The following is a 26,844-nucleotide window of genomic DNA, read 5'->3' as shown; positions in this document are numbered from 1 at the left end:
ATTATAGCACAGATTTACTGACAGCTATGGCTACTGGGAGAAGCCTTGCTCCCCCTCAAATTACCGGCTAAATTTGCCTGCTTCCACAGAACCAGGAATTCAATCAGTCATCGCTGACAACTCTGAAGGATATCACCAACGTGCTGCTGGAAATGATGCAGAGCTATTTTGGGGGGATAGCTTAGAAAGACATTTTCTTAAATACCATATTGCAAATGTATGAATTAGCCAAATGTGTCTTCTGGAATTCTCATAGCATTCATATGGAGGCTTTATTACTTTTGTAATTCACTCTTCACTGACTTCTCAGAAATGCCGTAAGATGTGTTGAAAACTTGTACAAAGGACATCTTAGGAGACACAAAGCAAAATCTTTCTACAACCCCCAGAATTTACTGAAATTAATTTAGTGCAATGAAAACTTCTTTTAAGAAATTTAAGTCTATATAAAAATTTCTTTTAAGAAATTTAAGTCTATATAAAAATTAGACTTCACAGTTAGTGTCCTATAGCTCCTACAGCTGAGAAAAGACTTTTCAAAGGTTCTAATGTCTTTGGTGCCTTAGAAAATGTTCTCTCAAATTGTTCATTTGAATTTGGCCTAGATCATACAGTTCTTGGTACATTATTATAGTTTACTTCTTTCTTATTTTACTTAACTGGTTTGCGTCTTCAGTGAAAAATATGGAATAAAGAACAAGAGTGATACACTCCAGCCTAATTTTGCAATATGCTTAGTACTAGCTGCTAAATTTCTTTTTACTAAGGATACAGCTGACTGCTTTCCTATTTTGAATTAAGTGATTTGTTTGTACACTTAATTTTCTTCAATCTCTTTTCATCAGCAGAAAAGTACTGATAAAGCACTAGTTGACCATTAGAAGACAGATAAAATAGAATGATGCATCTTCATTACTATCGTATTCTCTCTGAACTATTTTTTTTTCCCTTGCAGGACGGTTCTGTTTACTCTGACCTCCGTAGTTGTGCTTGTCATCACTACTGACTGGATCAGCTGGGACAAGCTGAATCGTGGATTTCTGCCAAGTGATGAGGTCTCAAGAGCCTTCTTGGCTTCTTTCATCTTGGTGTTTGACCTTCTTATTGTCATGCAGGTACACTCTCCTAATGTTTCATTCAAGCTGCTAAGGCTGCCTAGTCACTCTATTTCCTCTAGAGCAAATGGTGTTCAGCTAAGTCTACATAAAGGTAAATAAATGTTTAGTTTGCAATCGCTCTTAGTAGGGGCATTTTATAATACCATTCTCAGTGACTTTGCAAAAAGCCCGCTGGCCTTTTATTGTGAAAACCTTGCTGATTTCTCTTCTTAGACTACCACGTAAGAACTGCATGACTTTCCAAATTAGCAGGTGTTTTCTGCAACAATGACATCAGAAAAAGAAACGGAATCTAGTTGTTTTGTAAATTCCAAGCTTCTGTTAGGAAGATGAGAGAAATTCAGCCAAACAAGAAAGAAATACTTCCATATTTCAAGCATTTACAATATTAGGTATACACACAGTACAGCATTTTAATAGATGAAAATTAGTATTTGCTATTAAGATTCCACTTGCCACTTTCACATGAAGAATTCTTTACTTTGATGACAGGTCCTTGTACTGCAATGTCTTCTGCCAGTGAGGTTAACTGGGGAGATGATTCCCTGTAGTCTGCCTGATGTCTGCTCCTTTGAATCTAGCTGTTACGAAAGGAATCTGGGTCACAAGTATGTGGCCAAAAACCTCCCTCATGTGATGCTGCGCTCTACCCTTTGCATTTGTCTGTGGTTTGAGCCTTGTGTGAATAACTCACCCAATGCTCTGTGAAAAATTAGGCCATTTGGGCTGAGGCAAGGAAAAGGAGCATCGAAGGCCTGAGTGACTTTTGCTATTAGTCCTAGACATGTTAGATTGTTGAATGAAGTTTAGCAAAGAATTAGAGAAGAACTGATAGGTCCTTTCTCTCCAATATATTACTAACTAACTCTGCTTGCAAAGACCGTTTCTGAGACACTTAGTTCTCTTTAATGAGATATCTATTGCTTGAGTAATTATCATAGAGGTGACACTGTGGTGGCACTCAGAATTTATCACTGCTGTACTAGGACATTAAAGCTGCATAAAGTCCTATAGTTCAGTTTTATTTTCCAATGATGTCCACCACTGTTCAGTGCTCACTGCGGTTCATGGTTAGAACAAGGAGGATAAGACAGGGAATACTGTTTTTCTAGTAAGATTTCTGGTGCTTTCTTTTCTCTCCCTTTGCATTTTGCATTTTGTTTGCTGTTTCAAAAAGATTCAAGAGAATGTATAATAAATGATTGTACCTCACAGGGCTGTAATGAAAGCATGAATGAAAATACATGATGTATCAAGCTATACTGAATTTGATATTGTATGCAGAGTAGAGAAACAGAGTTGTCTTCATACCAAATAATTATTAAATCATCCTTTCGACTTTGAAAAATGAAGTTCCAGTACTTTGACCTTGGAGTTGCTGAATATAGGGAAGAATTTTATGTGAAACAGCCTGTCCTGAGTACTATTTCATATTTTTACAACACACAGAAAGAGGCTCTTTTTAAATGCATTTTTGACTGATGTTTGTGTGATGGAGTTATTTATTTATTTAAAGTTATTTATTTGGACTGTGGAACTAAGTTGGCATGTTTTATTTACAGTGTAGTTCTAGCATCATTGCATTGCTACTGCAATAAAGTCAAAACAGCAAAGTATTAAATCACAAGTGAAGACCATCAGGATCATGATCCTTTGACTGAAGTATGCTTTAGAATTACAATGCTTTCTAAGAGCGTTGTCTGTTTCACAGATTTTTTTCTAACTTAACAAGCTTTAGCAACAAACTGGTAAAATTAGGAAAAAAACCAACTAAAAACGCTTAGTATTGTACTCTTTCTGCCATCCAGTGTGTTCGATGGACTTTGTCTCATCTAATCGAAGCTGTTTAAACACGGACATCAAAGCTGTTCACTGAGCATCTTCTGTAGTCAGTGCAGAGACAGGCAGCTCAAGAAAGTGCTTCATCCCACTTGCCAGAGACATCTGTCTTAGGATGGGATGAGTTGCTTAAAGAGGGAGTCGGATACCTAAAATCAAGAGTGATGGACCCCATATTTATTTTGAGCTTCTTGCTTCCTGCTGCTTCAATTTTCTGTATTTAATCTGTCTTGATAGCTTTTGTTTTGTGCTTAATGCTTGTACGCGTTAAATGGATATTACATCTATTCTTAAAATATTCCTTATGTTCAGCCTGATTTTTGCTTTACTTTTTAAATTTGGATTATTATTCCTGTTTTCCCTCAGTTTCCCACATTGTGTGGTTTAACGCTACCATGCTTGTTCCCTGTTCACAAGCATTTTTAACTTTTAACGTGGTTCTGGTTGTTTCACTCTGTGTGTGTGTTTTATTGGTAGGTCATGTTAAGGGTGCTGAAGAAGTTCTGGAAAAATGGGAATAGCCAGTGGAGGAAGAGGAAGAATAGTATGGTAGGGGAGAAGAGAACAGGAGGCATGAGGAAAGGGAGGGATGAAAAATCAGATATGTAGATGAAAAATTAGATGTGAGCCAGCAATGTGCGCTTGCAGCCCAGAAAGCCAATCGTACCCTGGGCTGCATCAAAACAAGCGTGACCAGCAGGTCGAGGGAGGTGATTCTGCCCCTCTGCTCTGCCCTGGCGAGACCCCACCTGGAGTACTGCATCCAGCTCTGGAGCCCTCAGTACAGGAGAGACATGGACCTGTTGGAGCGGGTCCAGAGGAGGGCCACAAAAATGGTCAGAAGGCTGGGACACCTCTCCTATGAAGACAGGCTGAGCAAGTTGGGGTTGTTCAACCTGGAGAAGAGAAGGCTCCAAGGAGACCTTATTGCAGCCTTTCAATGTAAAGGAGGCTTATAAGAAAGATGGAGAGAGATTTTTTACTAAGGCCTGTAGTGACAGGACGAGGGGCAATGGTTTTAAACTGAAAGAGGATAGATTTAGATTGCACATATGGAAGAAATTATTTACGATGAGGGTGGTGAGACACTGGAACAGGTTGCCCAGAGAAATTGTGGATGCCCCCTCCCTGGAAGTGTTCAAGGCCAGGTTGGACGGGATTCTGAGCAACCTGAAAGATGTCCCTGCCCATGGCAGGGGACTAGATGATCTTTGAAGGTCCCTTCCAAGCCAAACCATCCTGTGATTCTGTGATTCTGTGATTCTGTGATTCTGTATTAAGCAATTTCAGTTTGAGGCTGATGTTAACTAAAAGCACAGATGAAGTCTCATTTAATTTTTGAGTACAGGCATTTTCTGTCCCTCTTGAATGGTAGTATTAATACTGCAAATGTGACTGTGTTTAGCAACAAGAGAAAACCAATTGAGTTTGGAAATCCATTCTCAATGCTGTGAAAAATAATCACATAATTGTAAAGGTCAGCTTTGCCTTCTTAGTATTATTATGATTTAATATTTATCTAAGCCCTATGTAAAGCATAAGAAAGAAAGAAAGGCCTGAGCAGTCCCTGCCTGGAAGAGCTACCTTTTTTCAATTAGATATAACCCAGGCAGACATGTGAAGAGGAGATCACAGACAGCTGAACCTTATACAGACAGTTATTCGTGAGTGATACTTAAGGGTACATGCACTTTTTACCTTTGGTTTCCACCCTGCAACAAACTCTGGCTGCCTCCCAGCCCCACTCTCCTTCTAGTGTGCAAAGGCTCCTCCAGTCTAAGCGATTCACTGGATATTCAGGGGACGGGTCAGGGAGACAAGCACAGATGAGAGACAGAGTAGAAGACAGAGACATATGACTGAAATGTAAATGTGAAAGTTATGACCACAAAAATATTAAGACAATCCAAGAAAACAGATCATGGAGAAGGTTGCAGGACTACAACAGGACCTCATGGATAGAGTGGCTGGCTTCTGGCTCAGACTGTGTTCCTGCCTCTTCTGCCAGCCTTGCTGTGACACATCGCTTCACATCTGCCCTCCCTGGAGTGAAGAAAAGGGACCCGGAGTGCCTGTTTTAGATGGCTGCTGTGTATACATCTCCATCTGATTTTAATCGCTGTATCTTTATAGTTAATGGAGAGAGCAAGGTATAGTTGGGGTGCTCTTAAACATCTATAGTAGGATGAGATGCAGCAGGCCCTAGAAGTGCACATTTCTCTCCACTGAGAATAAACAGACCCAACATGATGAGCTGAGAGGAACCATCCCTTAAGCCAGACCCAGAAAAAGGGTTATGAAGGTGGCATGGCTTGAGTCCAGAGCTGCAGCTCTGCAAGGATCCTGCTCAACTATTTCCACAGCTGGTAAAAGAGCCAAAGTAGCATTTCTCTGCTAGTGTTTTATCATGGAGACTTCTTCAGAGCATGTCTGACTCTTGCAGGCAGGGTGAGCTCCACTTCTCCCTCTGTTGCCTGGCCACGGTTTGAAAGGAATTTAAGTTTCACTGCGTCTAGGACAGAGTATCAGAGATGACACCCATTTTAGGCTGTTTGAGAGGCAGCACAGAGGCCTCTATTCCAGTCCTGGTTGTCACGACATTTTATCCAATGTAAATACAAACACTGATTTTTTTAAATATAGAGATTGAATATTTTCTCTCTGAAAAACAGCAGATCAAATTCAGTCCAATGCAGGTGAGCATTAGTTCATTTTAAAGGACATGTGCTTGCTTATAGTAAGAAAGTAAAGACCTTACAAGTTTATTTTTTCCACAGTATGGCAGTGATTAAGTTAGTCATTTTCACAATGTGTTTAATTATGCCTGCTCTGATAATTGAGATGGCAAGATGCCAATATGTATATTTCTGGCACCCATAGCATTCACTGCTGTACATGGGCATCATTATGTTTTTAGCCTTAGTTTCAGACTGAGTGCAAGACCACACATATTAAAGCTGGATGTGTAGCAATGCTATTATCATGTAATAGAACTTTTTACTATTTTAATGAAAAATTCAAATATTTGGTTCTCTTTCTCAAAGATGTAATGGAAAAACTGTTAATTAAAGGAGTAAATATGAAAAATAAAACTATAATCCCACGTTCCAAATACCTCTATTTGAGCAAGTAGACAGTAACTCATGCATTAGCTTATATACTGCTTTTTTTTTTTTTTTTTTTTGGTGTCATGTTCTTAGTGACTTTGCTAATGAGTAGGAGCTTGTGGTGGCTGGATTATTAAACCTCGTGTGTCCAGGCGAGATTAATTGTTTCATCTCTGTAGTGTCTTTTGTCAGCGTTTACAGGTTTCTCCAGACTTCTGAAAGACCATGGAGTATTTGAGCATCACTGTGGAGTTACACGCTGTAGCTACCTTGCTGAGCACTTTGCAAGTCCCATGGTGTAAATTCTTGCAACTCTTATGACTTACTGCAACTTTTTATCTGACAGTACAATCACATACAATGCCGAAGTGATTTAAAAGCTACCTGAAAATACTATTTGATTCCAAAAGGAGAATTTATTCTTCAATAATCTGAAGAAATTCTGTAGCGGCTGAGTGGAATAAACAGAAGCCAGGCAGCGCTTATGTCTAAGATTCTTTGAGAAAGCTCTTGTATGTGAATTTTTAACCAAACTAGCAAAATAATCCCATTAATATCAAATGGGAATACTCTTGTAAATAACGAGAACAGAATTTTGTCCTTCTGGGTAACTTGAAAGAAATGAAGGTCAAAGAGAGTTAGATAATTAACAACATTCCTTATGACTAGTGCTGGATCTCTGGTTATGTAGGTATTAGGATATCAGCAGGCAGATTTTTTTTAATAATAACCATTTTTCAAATCTATTTTTCATAATATTTTTGTATGTAAATTGCTTTAACATGTAACTGTAGATCACTCCTTGCTACTGCAGTTGAAAATCAACATATTTAATGGGTGGCCTGTCACTTCCTTGTTTTGTTTTCTGCAGAATGTCTGGTCTTTTGTCTTTGGTAGAGTTTTAATAAGAGAATTAGAAGGTTAAGAGATTGAAGAAAATCTGTATTTAGGCTCTCCTGCATTTTTTCTTCTAGTTCTTCGTATTTCCCTGAAAAAAAGTGGTTAATTTAACTACCTTGTAATGCTAATTATGTTTTGTATATGTCATTGTTAAACAGTAACACAGAAATTTTATCAGCAAAGTGGAACAGACTCTGGTCTTGTTATCAAATACATAAAGCGGGGACAGTTCCATTTATTTTCAGTTTTACACTGATGGAGAGGCTGTTTTGATTAAAATCTAGTATGATGAGTGAGCACATTAAAAAACACCACCCACAACATCAAGTGTGTAGAAGAAGATATAATTTGCTTGAATAGTTAAAGATAGAGTAGAAACACGGTCTTGTCCACACAAAGTGAGTGAAGACTTAATTTTTAGAGGTGGGTTGTTTTTTTTAGAAAATCTATTTAACTTTGCAAGCGTAATTTGATTGTGACTTTTAACTGGATTTACACTCAGTGATTTGCTAGAATTAATTTACACATATACAAACGAGAGAAGAATCCTGATTTACACTTCAAGCAGAATACACAGGTATAGTAGTTTTCCTTTGAAACAGATAAGCAAGAAATTATTTTGTGTTCATAGACAAAGCAGGATATACAAAACAATTTGTCATTCCTGTTAGAGTAGATCCTCTCAGCTGTACATTTGATTCAAGAGTGGTATATAAATTTTTTTGTTTCCTAACAAGCAACAGCAAAAAGTACTGATATATAGTTTGTTCCCAAGGAACTTATCGAACTTTGAATGAAAATGTCCTGCTAAAAACCTCCCATTCAGCACAACAACTTCTGAAGAAGCGAGCACTTGAATGTCAGGGTACTTTCCATCATACCTTTGCTGGGTTTTGTAACATTTGAAAACACAATAATATAATACAAGTCAAAACCCGTGAGAAACATCTGTGTTAGTGAAGTTAGCAAACAACTTTTGCATCATCTCTGACACTCAGGATTTCTGTATGTGAGGGCTTACTATGTTTTTTTATTCATGTACTATTTGCCCTTTCAAGATAGAAACCTAGCCATAAGGGCAGGTGACCAGTGACAGGTTTTTCAGAGGAGTCAGGATAGATGGGAATTCACCTTTAATAAAACTGATGGCAGATCCAGCTCCATTACTGGTGTCCCCAGCCATTACCATATGGCAAGGTTTTACAGGGAGGAGCCGTATGCCCTGGACTACTTTTTTCAGAAATTATGTATGTGGAGTGTTTCATTCCACTCAGAGTACATTGCTCTTCACTAGCAGATTTTAGACATGCCTGTCAGACAGCATTACGAAAATGGGTAAGTATTTTGAACACACGCTTGTACTCAGCTGATTGTGCAATGTTTGCTGAAGAACCCTGCTGTGAGGGTTGGCTCTGCGGTACTGTACCTCCCATGGCCTGCAGATCTCTGAAGGAGAAGGGGACAAGTTCAAGTGAGGTAACTTTGGGAGAAACCTTTCTGTAGCAAGTAATAGATTTTCCTTCCTGCAAAGTCTCTCACGTAGGAAAGACTTTCCCCTCTTCTTTTGTCCTTTGCACACCCTCATCTTTCTATGGATAGTAGAAATGTTCCTTATTAGCACTGATGTAAAACATTCAAAAATAATCCTGAAAAATAAAAGTGAATTAGAAGGACTAGATCTACAGCTTCACTTTATTTGTACTTACTATGAATTCAAGTGACAGACGTGAGTGCATTCCTAAACACCGTTTAACCAACAAAATGTTAATGTTTCTCATGCCATTATTGGCACCATGGCATTTCTTTCTAGTGGGTCAGACACAGGTCTTTCTTGCCTATCCTAGAATTGGTCCTTTTCTTGAATCTGCCTCCACAGCTGCTTCTCATGGATTTATATCTGCATTGAATTTCTCAGTCCCAAAGTGCTTTGTTTTACTTCCCTGGGAGTCACTGGTTTGAGGGGTATCAAGTCTTTCTCCTTTCTATTTTGAACACAGAATAGTAGCTCTCCTGAGCTCCACTTTCATCCATCCCATCAGACATCTGTTTTCTGTTAGCTTTCCTATATCTTCTGTCTGTGACTGGTATCAAGGGAGTGGGTTATTTCCTGGCTATCGTGGAATGAGAGGAACAAGTTAGTGTGGTCCCAGAAATGGCCCGTTTGACAGCTCAGGAACAGGCAGCTAGAAATGGACTCAGCATCCCAGAGTGAAATGTCCCTGTCCCTCTCCTGGCAGGGAAGTGAGGCTCTGAGGAACCAGTGCATGGACCCTCCACACCTCCTTCACATTGTTGTTTTCTGTGGACAAGGCAAAGAGAATGGAAATGTACTAATAGATCAGCGAATAAAATAATGCATTTGAAATCCACTGCTTTTATTTTGAAGGGAAACACCTTTTGAGTTTGATGGAAGTGTATGTAGTGTTTATGTAAAAGGGTGATAAGGGGGGAAAAGTACAGCATTGTTATGTGTAATTGTGCTGGGTTTGGCTGGGGTAGAGTTAATTTTCTTCACAGTAGCTAGTATGGGGCTATGTTTTGGATTTGTGCTGGAAACAGCACTTGGTGGGTAATGCAGAAGGATAGGGGAGTCCAATGTATACCTCAAGGTGATTTGCGCTGGAAACAGTGTTGATAATTCGGAGATGTTTTTGTTATTGCTGAGCAGTGCTTACCCAGAAGTTTCTGCTGGAATATTTTCAAGATCCAGCTGGACGTATACATTCCTTTTGAAAATCCCTGAAACATTCCTTCGCCCCCTTGCCAGAACGCACTATAAAGTACAGTTTATTTCTTCAACTCTTTCAGTTACTTTGGGACTAAGAAAATGATAAGCAAAATCATTTTCCCCTGAGAAAAGGTGGATGTATCTTGTCCCTTATTGCACATTATATACCCTACCTTTTAAGTGAGCTGTCTGGTTTATATTGCAGTGTTTTCATTCTGTGCTTGTCTAGTTTGATAACCGGCACCATCATTTTATGCTGTGGATTTTGTCAAACAAGACATGTGAAGTACAGTATTTTTAAGTACATTTCGTCCTTTACACTGGTTGCGGATGGTTAAATCTTACTTGGATGCATTATATTTGTCTCAGGCATTATAGATTCAACTCCAGGGTTTGCTTCAGCTGCTGTAACTTGGTGTATTTGTGCTGACCTGAATCCTATTGTGCCAATTTATACTGGCTGAGGGCTGGGCCTTTTTTTAGCTCTGTGACTCAGTTCCTCATTTGCTGAAAAGGAACAACTGTAGTTCTTTTCTTTCACTAGTTGTCTGATTGTCTGCTTAGCCCCTAAGGTGCTCAGGGAAGGATGCTGTCTGACTTGGTACAGCTTCTAGCATAATCAGGCACCAGTCCCAGCTGGAGCCTCTTGGCTCTGAAATGACTACACACAAAATGAATTAGCTGAAAAAGCTCCTCATTTGTCACAGTCTTTCCCTTTTACCCTGACAATGGGTACGTGCCATACATGTGACACTGAGGCCCTTCTTTTGCAGTGCAGGTATTTGCCTGACATAATGAAGCAGTTCTCCAAAAGCAGACCTAGCATTTTCACACACTGCCCCCTGAAACCACCATATCCAGCCCAAATGCACAAAAACCATGGAGTTCTAGGAACAAGAAAAGCTGGAAATTGTTTGCAAGTCTTTCACAGGACTATTTTCATCTTTAGTTGCAAGGAGAGTCTTTTCACAGATCTGCCATAATCAGTGCGTGATAGGCTTTGTTGTTGCGGGACGTATGTCTGATGAGTGTTGCATTGCTTAAGATTGTATTGCAGTGATATATGTTGATATAACAGTAACGGTGACATTCAGATAATTTCAACTCTCCACAGCAATGCTCTGGAATATATTATTTGATTGTAGAAATCTGCTTTGTAATGAGCATTATTACACAGGTTTTTATCTAAAAATGAAAAATCTGAGATAAGATTGAACTGGTTCAGCTGTTTTCTAAGTGACAGAATTGCATGCAATTTGTAAATGCAACCATGTGAGTTAAAAAAAGAAAGATAAACCGCGGTTTGCAATCACTAGATAGAGTGTTGCCTTAAGACAAGTTTTATGCCTATCCATATCTTACATTTAGCTACATGGCACACTGAATATACAGGACTTAGTGACAGGTTATACCTGGGCATACAGATCCACCTAGCAACAATACTGAGTTCAAGTAAGGTGAAGGAGCAAAACCAGCTTGGTTGCTCTTAATCAAACCTTAGAGGGGAACAGAAACAAGAATATGCCTGATATTGTTGGTCTAACTAACTGCATTATTTCTGCAAAGCCGATTGAATGACAGTTGTTTATACTTCTTTGGAAAGTTTGAAGCCTGTTATATGAGACATTAACAAAAAGACATGCTTACTTTTATTGCCTTTGAGTTCTTCTATAAACGTGCTATAAAGCTGCTACTTTTCTTTGTATAACAAAAGGGACGTATGTAGTTAATCACCGAGTGTCTTGAGATACTGAGTACATTAGATATATTTTTGCATCTGTTAGAATAGAACTTTATTGAACCCATCAATAAGTAATTCATTCTCATATGTATAGAGGAGGGGGAGTATTCCGTAGTGCTTTTAGTGATTTGAAATTCTAGTTGCAATGGTTTCTGATTTTGAACTAACCTTTAATTACTCAGCTGTATTGTGTTTAGCGTCATGTCTCTGTGGGTCATAGGTGGTGTGTAAGTGTGGCCTTAAGTCAACCAGGCTTCTAGTCTCCTACAGGTTAGAAGCTAAAAAGTTTATCTTTTCTGGAATCTGACCATGTTTGCCTGCCTGTCCTGCAATGCTCATTAGGGAGAGGAGGTTCCCCAGCATAACACTTACCAGATCTGACAGATAGATTGGAGACCAGCATTGCATGACACAGTGTGAATCTGTGTTTCCCACTGGAGCAGCAAAGCAACTAAATCAACATGCCTATAGAGCCTCCCAAATAGTCTCAGTAGTGCACTGCAGCTGACTTTGGACTGCACAATGTCTCAGCTGGTCCCCAAATAATTAACCTCTTCTCTATCTCTTCCTAGTAGCTAGACAGTATTTGCAATATTATTTTTCATTAAGATTCCTTAGAGCCCTGCATGAGCCAACGGGTGCTGTAGGTGCATTAACACATTGTCGCTATTGTTGAAATGGTACGAACAGAGACAAAAAATGATGTTAATCAAACTGGGAAAGAGCTATATTTTTCACCTCCCTCCCCCAACACTTGTTCAATTGCTGCAGTAGCCAGTAATGCTGAACTTCTCTTGATACCCCCGATGCCAGAACGACACAGCCTCAGATAGTATGTGATGAGTACAGCTGGCTCCATATGCCTTCATCTCCCACTTTGTTAGCAGGGAGGGCAGCCACAGGCGTGGAGGGGACTATCCATTATCAACCAATGCAAGGTGGAGCTGTCAGGGCCTCTGAACTTGGTCACACCAGGCACTGAATGCATTTCTCCCTGGATGAAGATAGGCGAATTAAAGAGCCACTTTCAGGACTGGCTCTGAGCAAGGCAGTCCGTGTCCTAAGGCAGCAGGTTGCTGGGGGCAGTTTGAAGCACTCCAAGAGCTGTAAGGGAGAGAGGGGCCCGGGCCCTGCAGCCGCAGCTGCAGCTCCATGCCTGGCCACAGCTTGAAGCAGCCGTTTGCAAGCAGTTCCCTGTCTCTGAAGAACGACTATGGTGGTAGCTGACTGGTCCTGCTGTGCAGGGTAGCATGGCAGCAGGGAGAAGGACTTGAAACTGGCTTGATCCCCTGAAATCCTCTCCCTCCATCCAGCAACGCTATATGGTGCATCAGTGGCACAGAGGTAGGCACAGAGCAAAGGCAGATGCTGGTGGTGGAGCTCCACTCCCAGGATGAAGTACTCACGTGGTTTCAGTGACCCAAACCTGGCAGAGCTGCTTTTCTGCTGCGGCCAGCCAAATTTGGCTTGCAGCTTCAAGAAACTTGTATTCTGTCCTGGCCAGCTCTGTTTCTATCTCTTCTTCAACACCCATAGAAGCCTATGGAGCACTGCATTTCCCAGTGCATTTATGGCTTCCACCCCTGCCAGCATTAATTACGTGATACAGTAATCCAGAAGACTGCACTGTAGCTGTTCTGGCTGGTACTGGTCATTTTGGGCTGTGATTTTATTTCATCTTTCAGGAGAGACATTGTAGCTCTTCCCTTCATACAAAACCAGCTTCAATTTTACTCTCCATCAGTTCTCAGTGAGCTCTGCTATGATGTTGTTTCCCACATCAGATACCACACGAGGAATTAAATGATGGAAATTTGTGGCTAGGTAATCCATTTTATCGCCTGTAGATGAAAATGAGAAAACAGTGTACATCTCTTTCTAATGTATCTCGCTATGGATTTAAGGACATAATCCTGTAATCCTTCTTGGATGGCTCTTTGCTTTTAGTTTCTCTCAGGTGGTCTTTGGGCTTGAGTATATACAAAGTGCAGCATGCATTAGGTTTATAATGAAATTTCATTCCACTTCAGAACTGTGTGCCCAAGGTGGAGAAACAAACAGTCCTCAACAGCAGCAGTGATCCCATATACAGCACACGATCTATTTAGGAGTAGGTGGCACAAAAGAAGTGATTAAGTGATCTGCTTTATCAGGCAGCCAGAGTTAGAGGAAGCCAAAGGGACTGTTATCCCATCTCGAGTCCGCAAGTCTACTTTTTGATGGCCCTGATTCGGCCTGGTTTCTGCAGACTGTGTGTCAGAGAAGGCTGCTCAGAGTGTCCAGACTGTGCCCCGTAGCATTTCTGAAGGCAGCCTGCTTGGTGCTACACCAGCCACCCGAGGCTGCCGCCTCCCAGGCGAGAGCTGCAGTGCATTCTCTTGGCTGCAAGTTGGTACTTTTGTCCTGACCTTAAGTTGCGAAGCAACAGCTACATCTTCTGAATGAATGTTAAATACCCTTGGGGATGTTTCTGGCATCTGGGCCAAACAATTACTGCACTAATCTAAATTATACAAACTCCTACTATTCCTCAAGGTCAGACTGCAAAGATTTGCATATCTGGACGAAGTGTTCCAAATACAGGGAATGAGAGAAAGAAAAGCATCACGCAAACAAGCCTAATATCAGAAATGAGCAGATGATGATTTAAGCAACAAAAATACAGTTACATACAAAAAATGGTGTTAAAGATGAGACAACACTACTGAGGCTGCAGAGTCGTGCATTCAGAAGTTAGGAGATGCCAGAATTAAGGTCACCAGTGTAAACTTTTCACCCCTATTGTGTGTATGCATTATGATACAATCTTTAATTATCTATTCACATCCCATTTTTCCACAGGACCTCTGTCTCACTTGCTGCACTGGATGAATGGTGTTCACTTAACGAGAAGCTATTCAATATTTTGGTTTACCCTTTCTGTGCAGCGTGTGGCCCCAGGCCTTACTTACTACACACTATTGAAACCTTGATATGAAGATGAAATCATCCATTTCCTTGTGGGCTTTTTTGTGACACTTATCACTGTACTTCCTAAGGGCTTTTCAAGCATTAATGTATTTATCTTCACAATAGCCTTCACAATAGGAGTATTATTGTCCATTATTGTCCACATTTTATACTGAGACACAAAGAAATTAAAGTCAAAGATTCCCTAATTTGAGATGTCTGAGGACATTATTATGAAAATTTATATTATTACCCATCTTTTAGCTGAGCGGTTACCTAACTGGGGGAGGAGGGTCTAGCATATTATTTCATTAGGAGCAGACAGAGACACATATTGATATAATCTTACATATTATTATACTGACAGCCCTATTTCCCTTGTAGAATTCAAACAGTTGTAAAAGCAGTTTCTTTCCTTGTTTTGAGTGATGGCTATAACTGTGTCATATATTTAGCTCCATAAAAAAGACTGTTTACTTTTTACACTGATCTTAAAGGAGTACAGGGCAGTCCTATCTAGGTAGTGCTATGCACTACAGGACTCTTGCTATCCCTACGGATATTTTGTTAGCCCTTCCTCTTCTCCCCAGTGGTGATATATTCAGGTCCAGCTCTCATTGGTTTCAATACCAGCCATGGGCACTTGTCACTTAAACAAATCTAAGCTTAGGTGGAATGTGGAAGCAAGCACACAGAAAAAAAAAAAAAAGGCAAACAATTGATAACTGCTTGGGAATAGTTTGGGTTTAGAAATTCACTTACTATCTCACAGATGTGTCATGGCAGAGCTGGCCGAATTCAGTTCCTCCTAGCAGCAGTGATCCCCGTAGCAAGAGGTAAATGTTTTCACATCTTCTGCTGTCTCTTGCATTTACACTTTTCTTCCCACATGCCTTCCAGCTTGTGCAGCAGATGCAGAGTGCAGAACTACAGGGGTCTCTGTCACTATATATTCCCACCTCAGAATCACAAGTTAGATCCTCTTTAATGAAAAAACGCCGTGTCCTCTGGAACAAACAGTGTGTGATCATGTAACTAAGTAAGGATTGTACCATGCATGCACACATGGTACAGATAACCTTAGCCTGACATCTCCTAGTTCATGAGTCTTCACCATTGAAACCTCTAGACAGTTCCCTTAAGGCAGGACTTTCTGTGTGCATATATCCTTTAGTTTTTACAAAAAGACAACAACCTCAAAATCAAAAGTCTGCCATATGAATCCGATGTGTCTTATCAGGGTACTGGAACTGTTAGCTCCCCTGCACGGATGTTTGCCATGTGAGCTACCTGCTAATAGCAGCATGTGTTATTTCTTCTGATGAGCCACTTCAGAAGGAAGAGGAGACACGTACTTTGCCTCTGGGCTTCACATCTGCTTGTTAACAGCAGAGAGTGGTGATAATTGGAGTCATGGTGACCACTTCAAACTCCAGAGCCAAAGAAGCACTGACACCTTCTGGCCATTTCCCCAAACTTGGCTTTTTCCTTCCTGTCACTTCCAAACCCTCTCTCCCTGTCTCCCTCTCTGCCCCCATCCTGGGTCCTCCTCATTACTGGTTCTGTGACATATCCCATTACTTTTAGCCAATTCCAGTTTTCAGTCTTTGAGTCTCTCATTCCTAGCCTCCACATCCAGTGAATACTAATCATCCACCCCAAGCCTGCTGTCCAAATCAAAATCCCTCCTTTTCTCACTTCCCTCTCTCCCCAGGTCAGTCCCTTTTCCTTAGCCAGCCAGTCCCAACCGCCTGCTCCCATCCCCACCGTCCTTTCTAACACTCCACCCTCTTGCCCTGATTCAAGTCTCTCCCCTCGTCCCACTCCTTTTGTGTAGCCTATTCCGATTTTCCTGTCAAACCTTTCTCTCTCTGCTCTCATTCCCCTTCACATCATGGCCCAGGTGGACACAGCCTTCATTTAACCATGTGGCTGCACATGGATATGCCAAGCCTTCTGCTTGGCCTCTTAGAGAGGGCTGGTGGGGAGGGAGGACAGGGCTTGGGCCACTGCATCCCTGCTAGACTCAGACCCAGAGCCAGCAGCCCTCCTGCCCCCATCTTCCCTCAGCTCCAGGTGCCTGGCTCCATCTGCACGCAGAGTACTTGGGATCAGTAATTACAGGAAAGCTGGCTCTCTGTCCCTCAGCTGCTGTGTGGGGCCAGCTCAGTCCCTGTTTGAGAGCAGCTCAGAGTCCTGCTAGCAGCAGCAATGGGGGTGGGAGGCAAAGGGGGAATGGAGGATGCTCTGTCTCTCTTCTGAGAGTGGCAGTTTCATAGTCTGATGAGCTCTAGGAGCTGAGAGACACTTTGGCATGCTGAGTGATGCACAGTTTGTGAAGATACTCGTTTCTGAACCTTTAGCTAAATTCTTGCAAGTATGAAAATTATTGACTTTTCAAAGGTACCTTAAACTCTTCCAGTTTGGGGCAGATATTCACAGGGAAGCAAAAGGCACATCTCTGACACAAAGTTACTCCCTTGCTAAACTGTATGTCTCTACTTCAAAGCATGAGGCATTTCTACAAAGCCAAGTAGCTTATTTTCTCTTTGGTCTTGAAGTGTTTGAATGGTGCTATTTGAAAATGTCAAAACCCTAAAACAGAAACATAGAACCAAACAGAAAAAAAACCAGCCTGAGGCAGACACCTGGCATGGGCTGTGTTCAACCCAAGCAGTTAAATTTGGAAAAGTTATAAGCAAAGGAAATCAGTATATTGTGCACAGGCACACATGAACGGTAAGCAGCAGTGCTGTGATTTCTGTCTGTTCTATATGGCACCTGCCACAGTGGTAACTGGATGCCCTTGTGGTATGGGTTGTATGGATTCCTCTAGTGCCATTTCAATAGCAAAATAAACCCCCAAAGGCTCTCTTCTCATAGTGCAAACAGTTTGTTGCATTTCTTTCTTTTGCACTTATAAAACTACACCTAAGGATTGAGAAGGGTGAAAATCACCAGGGTTTCCCATACAGAGTTTTCTCACTCTGTCGCTCTGTGGTTGGGAGGGGTCCAGAAGGAAGGACAGCCTCTGCCCCCTTCACCCGCTGAATTTCAGATCGATAGAGGTGAGGCTCTTCCCAGCTCTACAGGACTGTGCTCCAGCATCCTGGCTCCGTTTTTAGCCTTCACTCAGACAGTGGCTTCAACTTGACACAACTGTATTAATTTGCAGGCAAAATGCCTAATTCATACTGGTGATGCTCAGAGTCTCAGCAGAGTTGTTAGATAGCCACTTCCATGTAATCATTTCTCAACCTCATTTTCGTATGCATTTTTATAGCAATAATACTCTTGCTTTCCCTTTACGTAGCACTTGTAAGTATAAGCAACTTTCAGCACTGAAAAGATCTGAAAAATAAAGTTTTCGTTCCCCATACAGAGCTGGCCAATAAATTTCCACAGTGTGTCCCAATGCAAATATGCACAGTTATGATGTTTCTTCTGTAAAGAATGCCTCAGTGAGTACTGCTGAAGGAACTACCTGTCAGGACAATATTATCCATCAAATGCAATTATTTACTCTATCAATTACCAGTATTCTTAGTTTATAAGACACAGATTGCTACTGGAAATGCAGAAAAGTAGTGAGAGTCTTAAAAGATATAGTTAAACTACATATTCCCTTGGGGATGGGATAACCATGTCTGTATAGTCACACAGAACCATACTGGCATACAGGCTAGATGGGCCTCCAGGTTGTATGGGAAAATTAAATAAAATTATTAATATATATTATGGGGAAATTATAGATTTGTATAACATTAAAGTCAGAATGAGAACATGAACTCAGTTTTCCTTAGTGGTCTAGTTCTAAAAGGTAACACATTCTGGTAGAAATCCTTGTGCAGAATCATACTCATACAAAGAGAATTTCAGAGATCAGACATGTGTTTGGTAATTGACTTTACATCACGAAAATCAGTGAAAGCTTTTGGTGTTGTTTTCAGGAAAGTAGAATGTTGTCATTAGTGCCAATTAAGTAGCGAGCCTTGAATAACTCTGTTTTCTGTCAAAGAAATTGTTTCATGGGGCTTTGCTTTTTTTTATTAACATAAGGATTTCCAACTATCTAGTAAGGATTCATAGAAAACAATTCAGTCTTTAGCGTTAGGTGTGAGACAGTATATACTGGAACTGTATATGTTTATCAAGAAGGAAATAGTACTGCTTGCTTCTTAAATGGTTGCTACAAAATATACGAGTGACATGAGTGATATTATCCTTGTATTTTGACTCAGCATGTAAAGCAAGAAGTTTGGTAGGTAACTGCAGGAAAACTCAAAGGAGAAGTTGGGAAATGCAGATAAAATGAGAGGGGGAAAAGTCATGAACATTTTAGGAAGGAACAGTTAATTCCTACCTGTTTCATGAACTTGTTAATTTGAGTTTCTTATGAAAAGTTTGGTTTATTCTAAGTAATTGTTAAGTAGTCGATACTTTGATCAACCTTTATATTGGTCAAGATTACAAGAAGATAGGGAAATGTTACGATGAGCTTTGTGTCCTCAAGCCTCATGGATCCTCCGTACTGTGTTACTATAGGAGCTTCTAATCTTCCACAACGCTCACCTGAGCCATAATTTAAAAAAATTCTGTTCTGGTCAGTGCTTTTTGTAGCCCAGATCAGAGGAGTCTGTCTTTTATGAATATCTCTGATTTGCAGTGGAAAGACTATGAGATGGAGCGCTCAGATCCTTTCAGCATCTGCAAGATCTAGCAGGGTGTTTGCCAAAATACATTAGCAAATGTTATTTTATTAATAACTCAGCTTTTGAATTTTTGCTTGTAGAAGTGAGTGAAATTGCTTTTAGGCCAGACCAAAACATTTGGCCAACCTCTGCTGTCAGGCATGCTGATGCAGACCAATAGCCCAGTAGTCTTTAATTCCTAAATAGTACATTGCTGTAATAATAACCTGTTGTGTGGTTCTAAATTGCTTTCCTGCATTATACCTCTCCACCTCTGATTATAGAGTCTTTGAAATTGCAGTAATACTTGTTATAATCTGGTTTGCTCATATTTCTTTCATACTTGCATGCTTTGCAGCCATGCTTTGTACATGCAAACTGGATAAACCTCAGTAAAAATGTACTGAGTCTGAGAAGACATGAAAGCAATAGTCTCTGTTTTCTTTTAAAAACGTGGCAGCAAGCATATTGCTCTCTGGGCTCTAAATGGATTTACATATTTAACAGCAGAAATGCTTGGCCAATAGTCATCACATGGTAGGTAGCACTGCTACAGACCAGCACGCCCCTCAATATATTTTGTAGTGCATTTCTCATACACCTAAACTGCTAGATTTAAGTGTGCGGTTTTTATCTATTCATTATTTTGGTAAATGTAGATTGCCCAGGACCCTCCGATGTATAATTATATGTTTGAATGAGCACAGCAACTTCACTAGCAGACATTTGTTCTGTAGACATGCTAGGAGAATTATAATTGATGCCTTTTTTATCACTGAATGAAAAAAGATAAAAGTGCTGCTATAAACTGGAAGTTGAAATAAATTATGTAAAATACATAATTCGCATAATGACTGTCCCTTTATAAATGTTCGTATTAAGTAACCATATCATTTGGGATAATTCCTCCTTGAGGAATGCTGTGAAAGAACAGTTCATTCATTATCTTGACTTGGTGAATTGCTCTAAAACAGCTCCTCTGATGAGAAAATTGATTTAGCATTTCTTTAAACAATTGAAAATAATGCTTGAATTCTATGTTTTCCTGTCCAGAAAGTTTCAGTAACTGACTGCATTATATGGTTTTGACTAGTTAAATTGGAACTCCCCCCAAAACACATGCATCTACCTCTCCTCCACATGCATATACACATGCAAAACCTTGCTTTAAAACCCCACCTGGTCTATTAATCACACTGAGAGAGTAATCACTCAGCTGCTGTAATGTAGCTCCCTTGATTCATTGATGCCAGTAATTAAAAGTTTTGGAGTCATACTTGGAAGTCTGGAAGCCACGCATTTATCTACAGGCAGCATACTGCATCTGCTTACTGCCCTTGTAACAGCGTCTATGAGAGCAGGCAACATGTCAGTTCCCAAAACTTTTGTCAGGAAAGTTCTTAAAATTAAAAATATGAACTACTGAATTAAGTCTACCACTTGTAGATGTTAAGGAGAAAGTTATGGAAGAAAATACAGTAAAGGGAAAAGCACATAAGTACTATTGTTAGTGGCAAAGATTACGGAGATGTAAGGTTATGTGGGTAGGTGAAAGAGACAAATTTCTGAAACAACAGATAGTGGAAGAGACCATCTTCCCCTCCAAAAAGAGGGGCTCATGGGGCACTTATAATTGACCCCAAAGAAAATTGTCTGTGGAAGGAAATTAGCAAGTTGTCTTCCGAAAGTAGCATTGGCAGTGAGGGGGAAAAGGGATTTCTTGTAGATCAAAAGTAAAGACTGAATAGAAGGGTTGCAGGAGGGCATCCTTCAGAAGGGTCTGTTAGTTTGGATAAGCTTCTGCCAAGTGCTATATATATGGTTTCTCATCTACACTGAATTTCCAAACCTTTTGAGGTTGTCCACCCTGTCTCATCTGTCTTTTTTTAAAAATTGTAATTCAGCCTTTCCTTGTGATCAGCATAGTTGCTATATTTGGATTCAAATCTCACTAGAAGAACACTTTAATTCATTGCACACCACCAGCCTCTGATTTTGTCTTTGAGATTCAAAAAGACACCTTAAGAACATTCTCTCTGCTCCCAAGGATTTTGATGGGAACAGTTTTGAAATTCAAACCAAACTGCTGTGTTTGTCAAGACCAGGGTGAGTTTGTGCAATTAGAACTTGGTTCACTGTGTTTTTGACAAGTTCTCCCAGGAGGTTGCTAAACATTGAAAACCTTTTAGGATGAAGTTCATGTTTTCTGCATGCGCTTGGCAAAGGCAGATATATTGCTCTTGTATAAAAAGCTGAAATTGCATTTTTCCTCTCTCACACTCAGGAAGTGAGCTTTTGCATTGGGGTCAGAGAGGAGGCTGTAGAGAAGAGTTATCTTCCCTAATTTTTATTCACATTGGAGGCTATATTTTTGGGTTTATGATTTTGTTCGTTCTTTAAGGCATGTAATTTATGTATGCATAACATACAGAGAGTACTGGCAGCATTTCCCCAGGGCATAAGAAAATGAATGGATTTTTGGAGAGGGGAGGGCAGATGGGAAGGGGAGAGCTTAAGTAAATAATTTCTGCAACTATTAAGTGACATACACTCTGTAATAAGAGGATATTTCATGTCACTGAACTGCAGTGAATGACTAATGTAATGCTGTGGTCTATATGGAAGATACAGCATAATAATCCGAGCAGCACACTAGTTTTATGTAGCCTGTTATTATTACTGAAAATAATAAAACTAGTAGACCTGTACTTACGTAGGGAGACTATTGTTTTCTTATTTTTCTCAAAGTCCCTTTAGTCAAATGATGTATCATACAATGAAATAAGGGTATCTTATGACAAAGATCTTATAGTGGTTCTTAGCAACTGGATTTTCCTATAATTTTGCTTCCATGTGTTGATGAAGATAAGTATGTTTGGTGTCTGATTCGGTAAATTGTTTTGTAATTAAAGAATGTCTTCTTTTAGAAATTGGGAAACTATTTAGTATAATAGAATAATACAGTTAGAATTTAATACACTTATAAAAACACACTGCACATCACTTTGAGGCCTTGATCCAGTGCTGAGTTCTGTACTCGCCAGAAATCGTCTGACATGGGACCACTACCAGTGTAAGAACCTCTCATTTTATCTTTCACAGTCTCTTGTGTTAAACTGGGGGGGAGCACCTTTGTGTTCATATCTCTTTTTCCTTATCTAGATGGTTGGTGAAGACCCAGTTGCTGTTCAGCATCTCGGTCTCTGAGGGGACACTGTAAGGCAGAAAACCCTCTGGGCACCACAAGCTGCTGAGGACTCTGAGCTGGCAGTTTTAGTTCTGTGGTCAAACATAGTTTCCTGGGTCCGTTGTTACTGAATTTGGCAGTCTCTATCTCATGCACTGGACTGAGTCTGTATTTCACACCAGCACCGTTAAGAAGGCTCTTTCCTTTGGTTTTCATTGATTTGTACTTTCCAGGAACTTTTCCAGTCCATTTCTATCAGAAGAGTGGGCCATTCCATTCAAATTCTGTTGAAATAGGTAATGGTTTGTACTGAATTTTAATTTCAGCGGGCGAAGGGAGATGCTCCCATTTCATGAGGATGCACCTCACCAGAGCAGCTCGGTGAGCGTTCTGCTGTTTAGCTTCCTGACCCGGTGAGGGAGTCAAGAGGAACTGTCTCATATGATTATTAAAATTTTTATGATTCACGGAAAAAAGTAGGTAGATCATGACAAATACAGAAAAGGTATTCAGAGGTCATTAGACCAGCCATCGTTGCCAGTTAGGGCTTATGTATTCTGAAGAACTTCAGTGTGAGAAAGGACAGCTGCTTTGTAGCATGTACTGACAAGCTGTGGGTGGCTCACCAGGCTTCTGGAGTGGGACTCAGCTGAAACACCCCGAGTGTGATTCAGCTTGAAGCTCAGGACCCCTAAATGTAGATGGCTACAAGGGACCTATCTGTATGCTAGTTCCCATCCTGGTGGATGACAATCTAATCCACACAATAAATGTTAGAGACTGATTTGGCAGCATGTATAATGCAAATAAGAACGGACAAAATAAACGGCCATATAGCATAAATCCATTTTCACTTGTATTCTAGATTGTTGATGACAGTTTGAAAACACATTCCAGAGATACTGATATGCAAGCAAATCTGATTTTATTTTTACATGCACACCTCCTAAGCTTTATGTGTTTCCTTATATCCTTTTTTGCTAGCCAGATGCAAACATAATGTAAGCATTTCCTACTGCCACCCCAACTGATACCAAACAAGCCGCTGTTACTTCTGGAATAGATGTGCCTAATGGCCACACCACAGCTTTTGAAGATAAAACTGGGGGTAGAGGGAGAGCGTGGAGGAGGAGTTCAGGAATGGGATAAGTTGCCTTCAGGAAACGAAGGCAACTCATTCACAAGTACAGTATGCTGCCGCTGCTAATCCTATTAGCAGGCTGAAACTCAGGACACAGAAAATTATCTTACTTTCAACTAAAAAACAAGACAGAGAGCTGAGAAGACCAAATATATTCCGTATTACTGTTGTCCCTGAAACAAAAATTTAACTGCTGATAGCCATGTGTTGTGGTTTAACCCCAGCCAGCAGCCAAGCACCACGCAGCCGCTCCCTCACTCCCCTCCTCCCCGCTCCCAGTGGGATGGGGAGGAGAATCGGGAAAGAAGGTAAAACTCATTGGTTGAGATAAGAACGGTTTAATAACTAAAGTAAAATATAATACCAACAGTAATAATAATGAAATACAATAATAATAATAATTATAATGAAAAGGAATATAACAAAAAAAGAGAAGAGGGGAAAAAAAACCCCAGTGATGCACAATGCAATTGCTCACCACCCACTGACCGATGCCCCAGCTGCGATCAGCCCCTCCTGGCCAACTCCCCTGCCCCATTTATGTACTGGGCATGACATTCTATGGTATGGAATATCCCTTTGGTATATTGACCCTTCAGGACAGCTGTCCTGGCTCTGCTCCCTCCCAGCTTCTTGTGCACCTGCTTGCTGGCAGAGCATGGGAAACTGAAAAATCCTTAACTTAAGATAAGCGCTACTTAGAAACAACTAAAACATCAGCGTGTTATAAACATTATTCTCAGACTAAATCCAAAACACAGCACTGTACCAGCTACTAAGAAGAAAGTTAACTCTATCCCACCCGAAACCAGGACACCATGTTTTCTGGTCAGCCTTCTTTCTTTCAACATTTGCACACAGTTTCCTTTTTCTTTCCTTATATATTAAAACCAGTATATTAATTAGCACAAGCTATGAGGAGGAAAATAATTTTGGAAAAGAGTTATTACTGATTTTTTTAAAGGAAAGGGAATTTGCACTGCCTTGTTTGCAAACCCCACATTTAAATTTATGAGACACATTTCTCCCTGCGTTCCATAGGCATCCAGTGTTTTTACTTTCCGTCATCTTCTTAAGCTCTATTAATTTTCTCAGTATCAGTCAAATGCAGCATATAATCCTCGTTTTTTCTTCAATAGAAAATTAATATTACTGTTTCACTACCTTAATCGCAGCAAGTTGAACCCTGCACAAGCACATGTGTAATTTACAGTTACAGCTAAACCAAAACAAGTTGGATGAAAGTTTCAAACTGAGACCATTAGTCCAAACCTGCCACTTCAGATCGTGCTTGATGCCAAAGGGCAAGTTTATAGTTTTATTTGTAACCGACCCCAAATTTTCTCAGAACAGGTGATGGTAAAACTCTTCAGAGCATGTATGATCTGAAGGAATTTTGTCCAGAACAGAACGGCTCCTCAGTCATCCATTTCTAACATCGAGGCTACTTTCCATCTACTTTCCATCTACAGTGAGCAACATACAGTAATCCCCTTGCTCCAGATACTCTTCATTTCTATAACACCATTTTTATTATGTTGCAAAGCTCATAGTGAGGAAAATATCTGCTCAGGTATTTTACTGCAAATCTGTCTTCTTGGGTTTAGGCAACAGTAAAAAACACCATTAAGATTTGAATATCAGTCGACAAGGAAATTCATGTATGTGGGTATTTGGAAAGAGATAGGGACAATATGCTTTTTAATGCAGCTAAAATTAGCTGGAGACAGTTGCCTTAATGCAAAATGACTTCAGAACTCTAAGTAGAGCTTACTGTTCTCAAATAGGTACAAATGGCATTACCAGTCTTTACAAATCCTGAAATGCTCCAGATTTCATATTACTGTTCAGCTGCGATGTGGGTATATTTTCCACAATGCAATGGTATGTGTATTAGTGCATATGTACTCATATTGTTGAAGACGATAACATAGCAATGTATTTAAAATTTATTTTTATTCTCCACATCATAGTCAGATATTTGGTCTTCTAGGGTACCAGAAAGATTGACTGCTCTGTCATGATTTCCCTTGACAGCAAGCTGTAGTCTCAGTAAATCTGTAAATATAAGTATTGCATATTATTAGTGAATGTTCATTTCTCCTATTCACCACAGAAATGGCTTTCATAAAGTGTGTCACTGAGGCAGTCAGAAAAACCATTACGATGACACAGTTGCTTTGCAGGAACTGATTTCTTTGTCTCTTACAGGTACAGGTTATTGTGACATTACCACTTTATTTAGCAGCTTACCAGACTCAAGAATTAACTGGAAAAGCTCACACTGGTGTTTCTCATCCAGATGAATTACCTGATAGCTATTTAGCTCAACCAAGGTCAGACATGAGTGAGACAGTAAAGCAAGAGTAAAAGCTTACAAAAATTGGGGAAACTCAGAGACAAAATAGAAGAACATTTACTTTTGAGCAGGTTTCTTTCAGTCAGCATTTTCAGCAGTTGTGAACAGCCAATCAGCAGGTGAGAGTGAGTTACAAAGAAGAGGAACCTCACAGTGTCACTGAGATATATGAGACCTTACATTTGCCTGATGGAAAAACTGGTGGCCTTGCTCCTAGGACATCCTGAGTGTGCACAGAGGCTGTGCTTAGCAATGTCTGCTGCACCTCTGGCATGGATAAAGTTGTTTCACCTTGCTGCTTTTTGACTCTCATGAGTAGCTAAAACTTAAAGGGTAGCTGTAAGAAAGAACAGTCCTTGCCCGCAGCGGGAAATGGTGATTACTGTTGTTCCTGGTCACTACACATCTCAAGATGTGAGACCTCCTACTGTCCGTCCTTCCTTGTGCGCTGGCTTGTTTTCAAACACAATTTGTTCCTAATGTAACAAAAAGAATGGACAGCCATTAATTCTTCACACTACTAGCAATATTTGTCCTATCAAGGAACTAGCAATGGTCACTAAGGGCTGGGGCAGTATTGTGCTAGATGATGCTCAAAGACAACCAAAATACAACTCCAGTCCTAGAGCATTCCATTGTTAAAGAAAAGCCAAGAGTTACGGCTGGTCAGACAGGCGGGTGTAAGCCATAGTGACTTCATTGGTCAGGATGACAGGTAATCCAGGATACCCAATGCAAGACATCCTCATCTTTTCTCATAGCAAAGAAGAATTATAAAGGAGAAAGGAGAAAGCTCTGCAGCTGATAGGGAACTGCACAGGGGAAAGTTTCTTTAAATAGAGAAAAGATTCATAGCCTGAATTTATAGAATGATTGAGGGAGCAGCTGTCATATAGACAGTCTGTACCTAGGGTAGTGAAACATCTGAAGGGATTTGGATACGAAAGGAAGTGGCCTGTATTTTATTTGATCAAAGAAAAGAGTGACATGGTCAAAGAAACAGACTAAGAGAATGGTCTTTGCAGCAGCGTTTCTGTGTCAGTGGAGAACAACTGCACTTGTGAAGGCCAGAGGGAAACATGCC

General features: G+C 40.3%; 1 protein-coding gene across 1 annotated transcript in view; it reads left to right on the top strand.

The window, feature by feature from the left end:
• Positions 1-26,844, top strand: part of TMEM117 (transmembrane protein 117) — a 227,358-nt gene that overhangs the window by 180,622 nt on the left and 19,892 nt on the right. The window contains exon 5 of the mRNA XM_050903838.1: positions 956-1,115. Within this exon, the coding sequence (XP_050759795.1) occupies positions 956-1,115 (160 nt within the window). The remainder of the gene's footprint in view (positions 1-955; positions 1,116-26,844) is intronic.

The sequence above is a fragment of the Gymnogyps californianus genome, chromosome 1 (assembly GCF_018139145.2).
Source record: "Gymnogyps californianus isolate 813 chromosome 1, ASM1813914v2, whole genome shotgun sequence".
NCBI lineage: Eukaryota > Metazoa > Chordata > Aves > Accipitriformes > Cathartidae > Gymnogyps > Gymnogyps californianus.
Note: the sequence above shows the minus strand (reverse complement) of the source record. Positions and strands in the feature narration are given on the sequence as shown.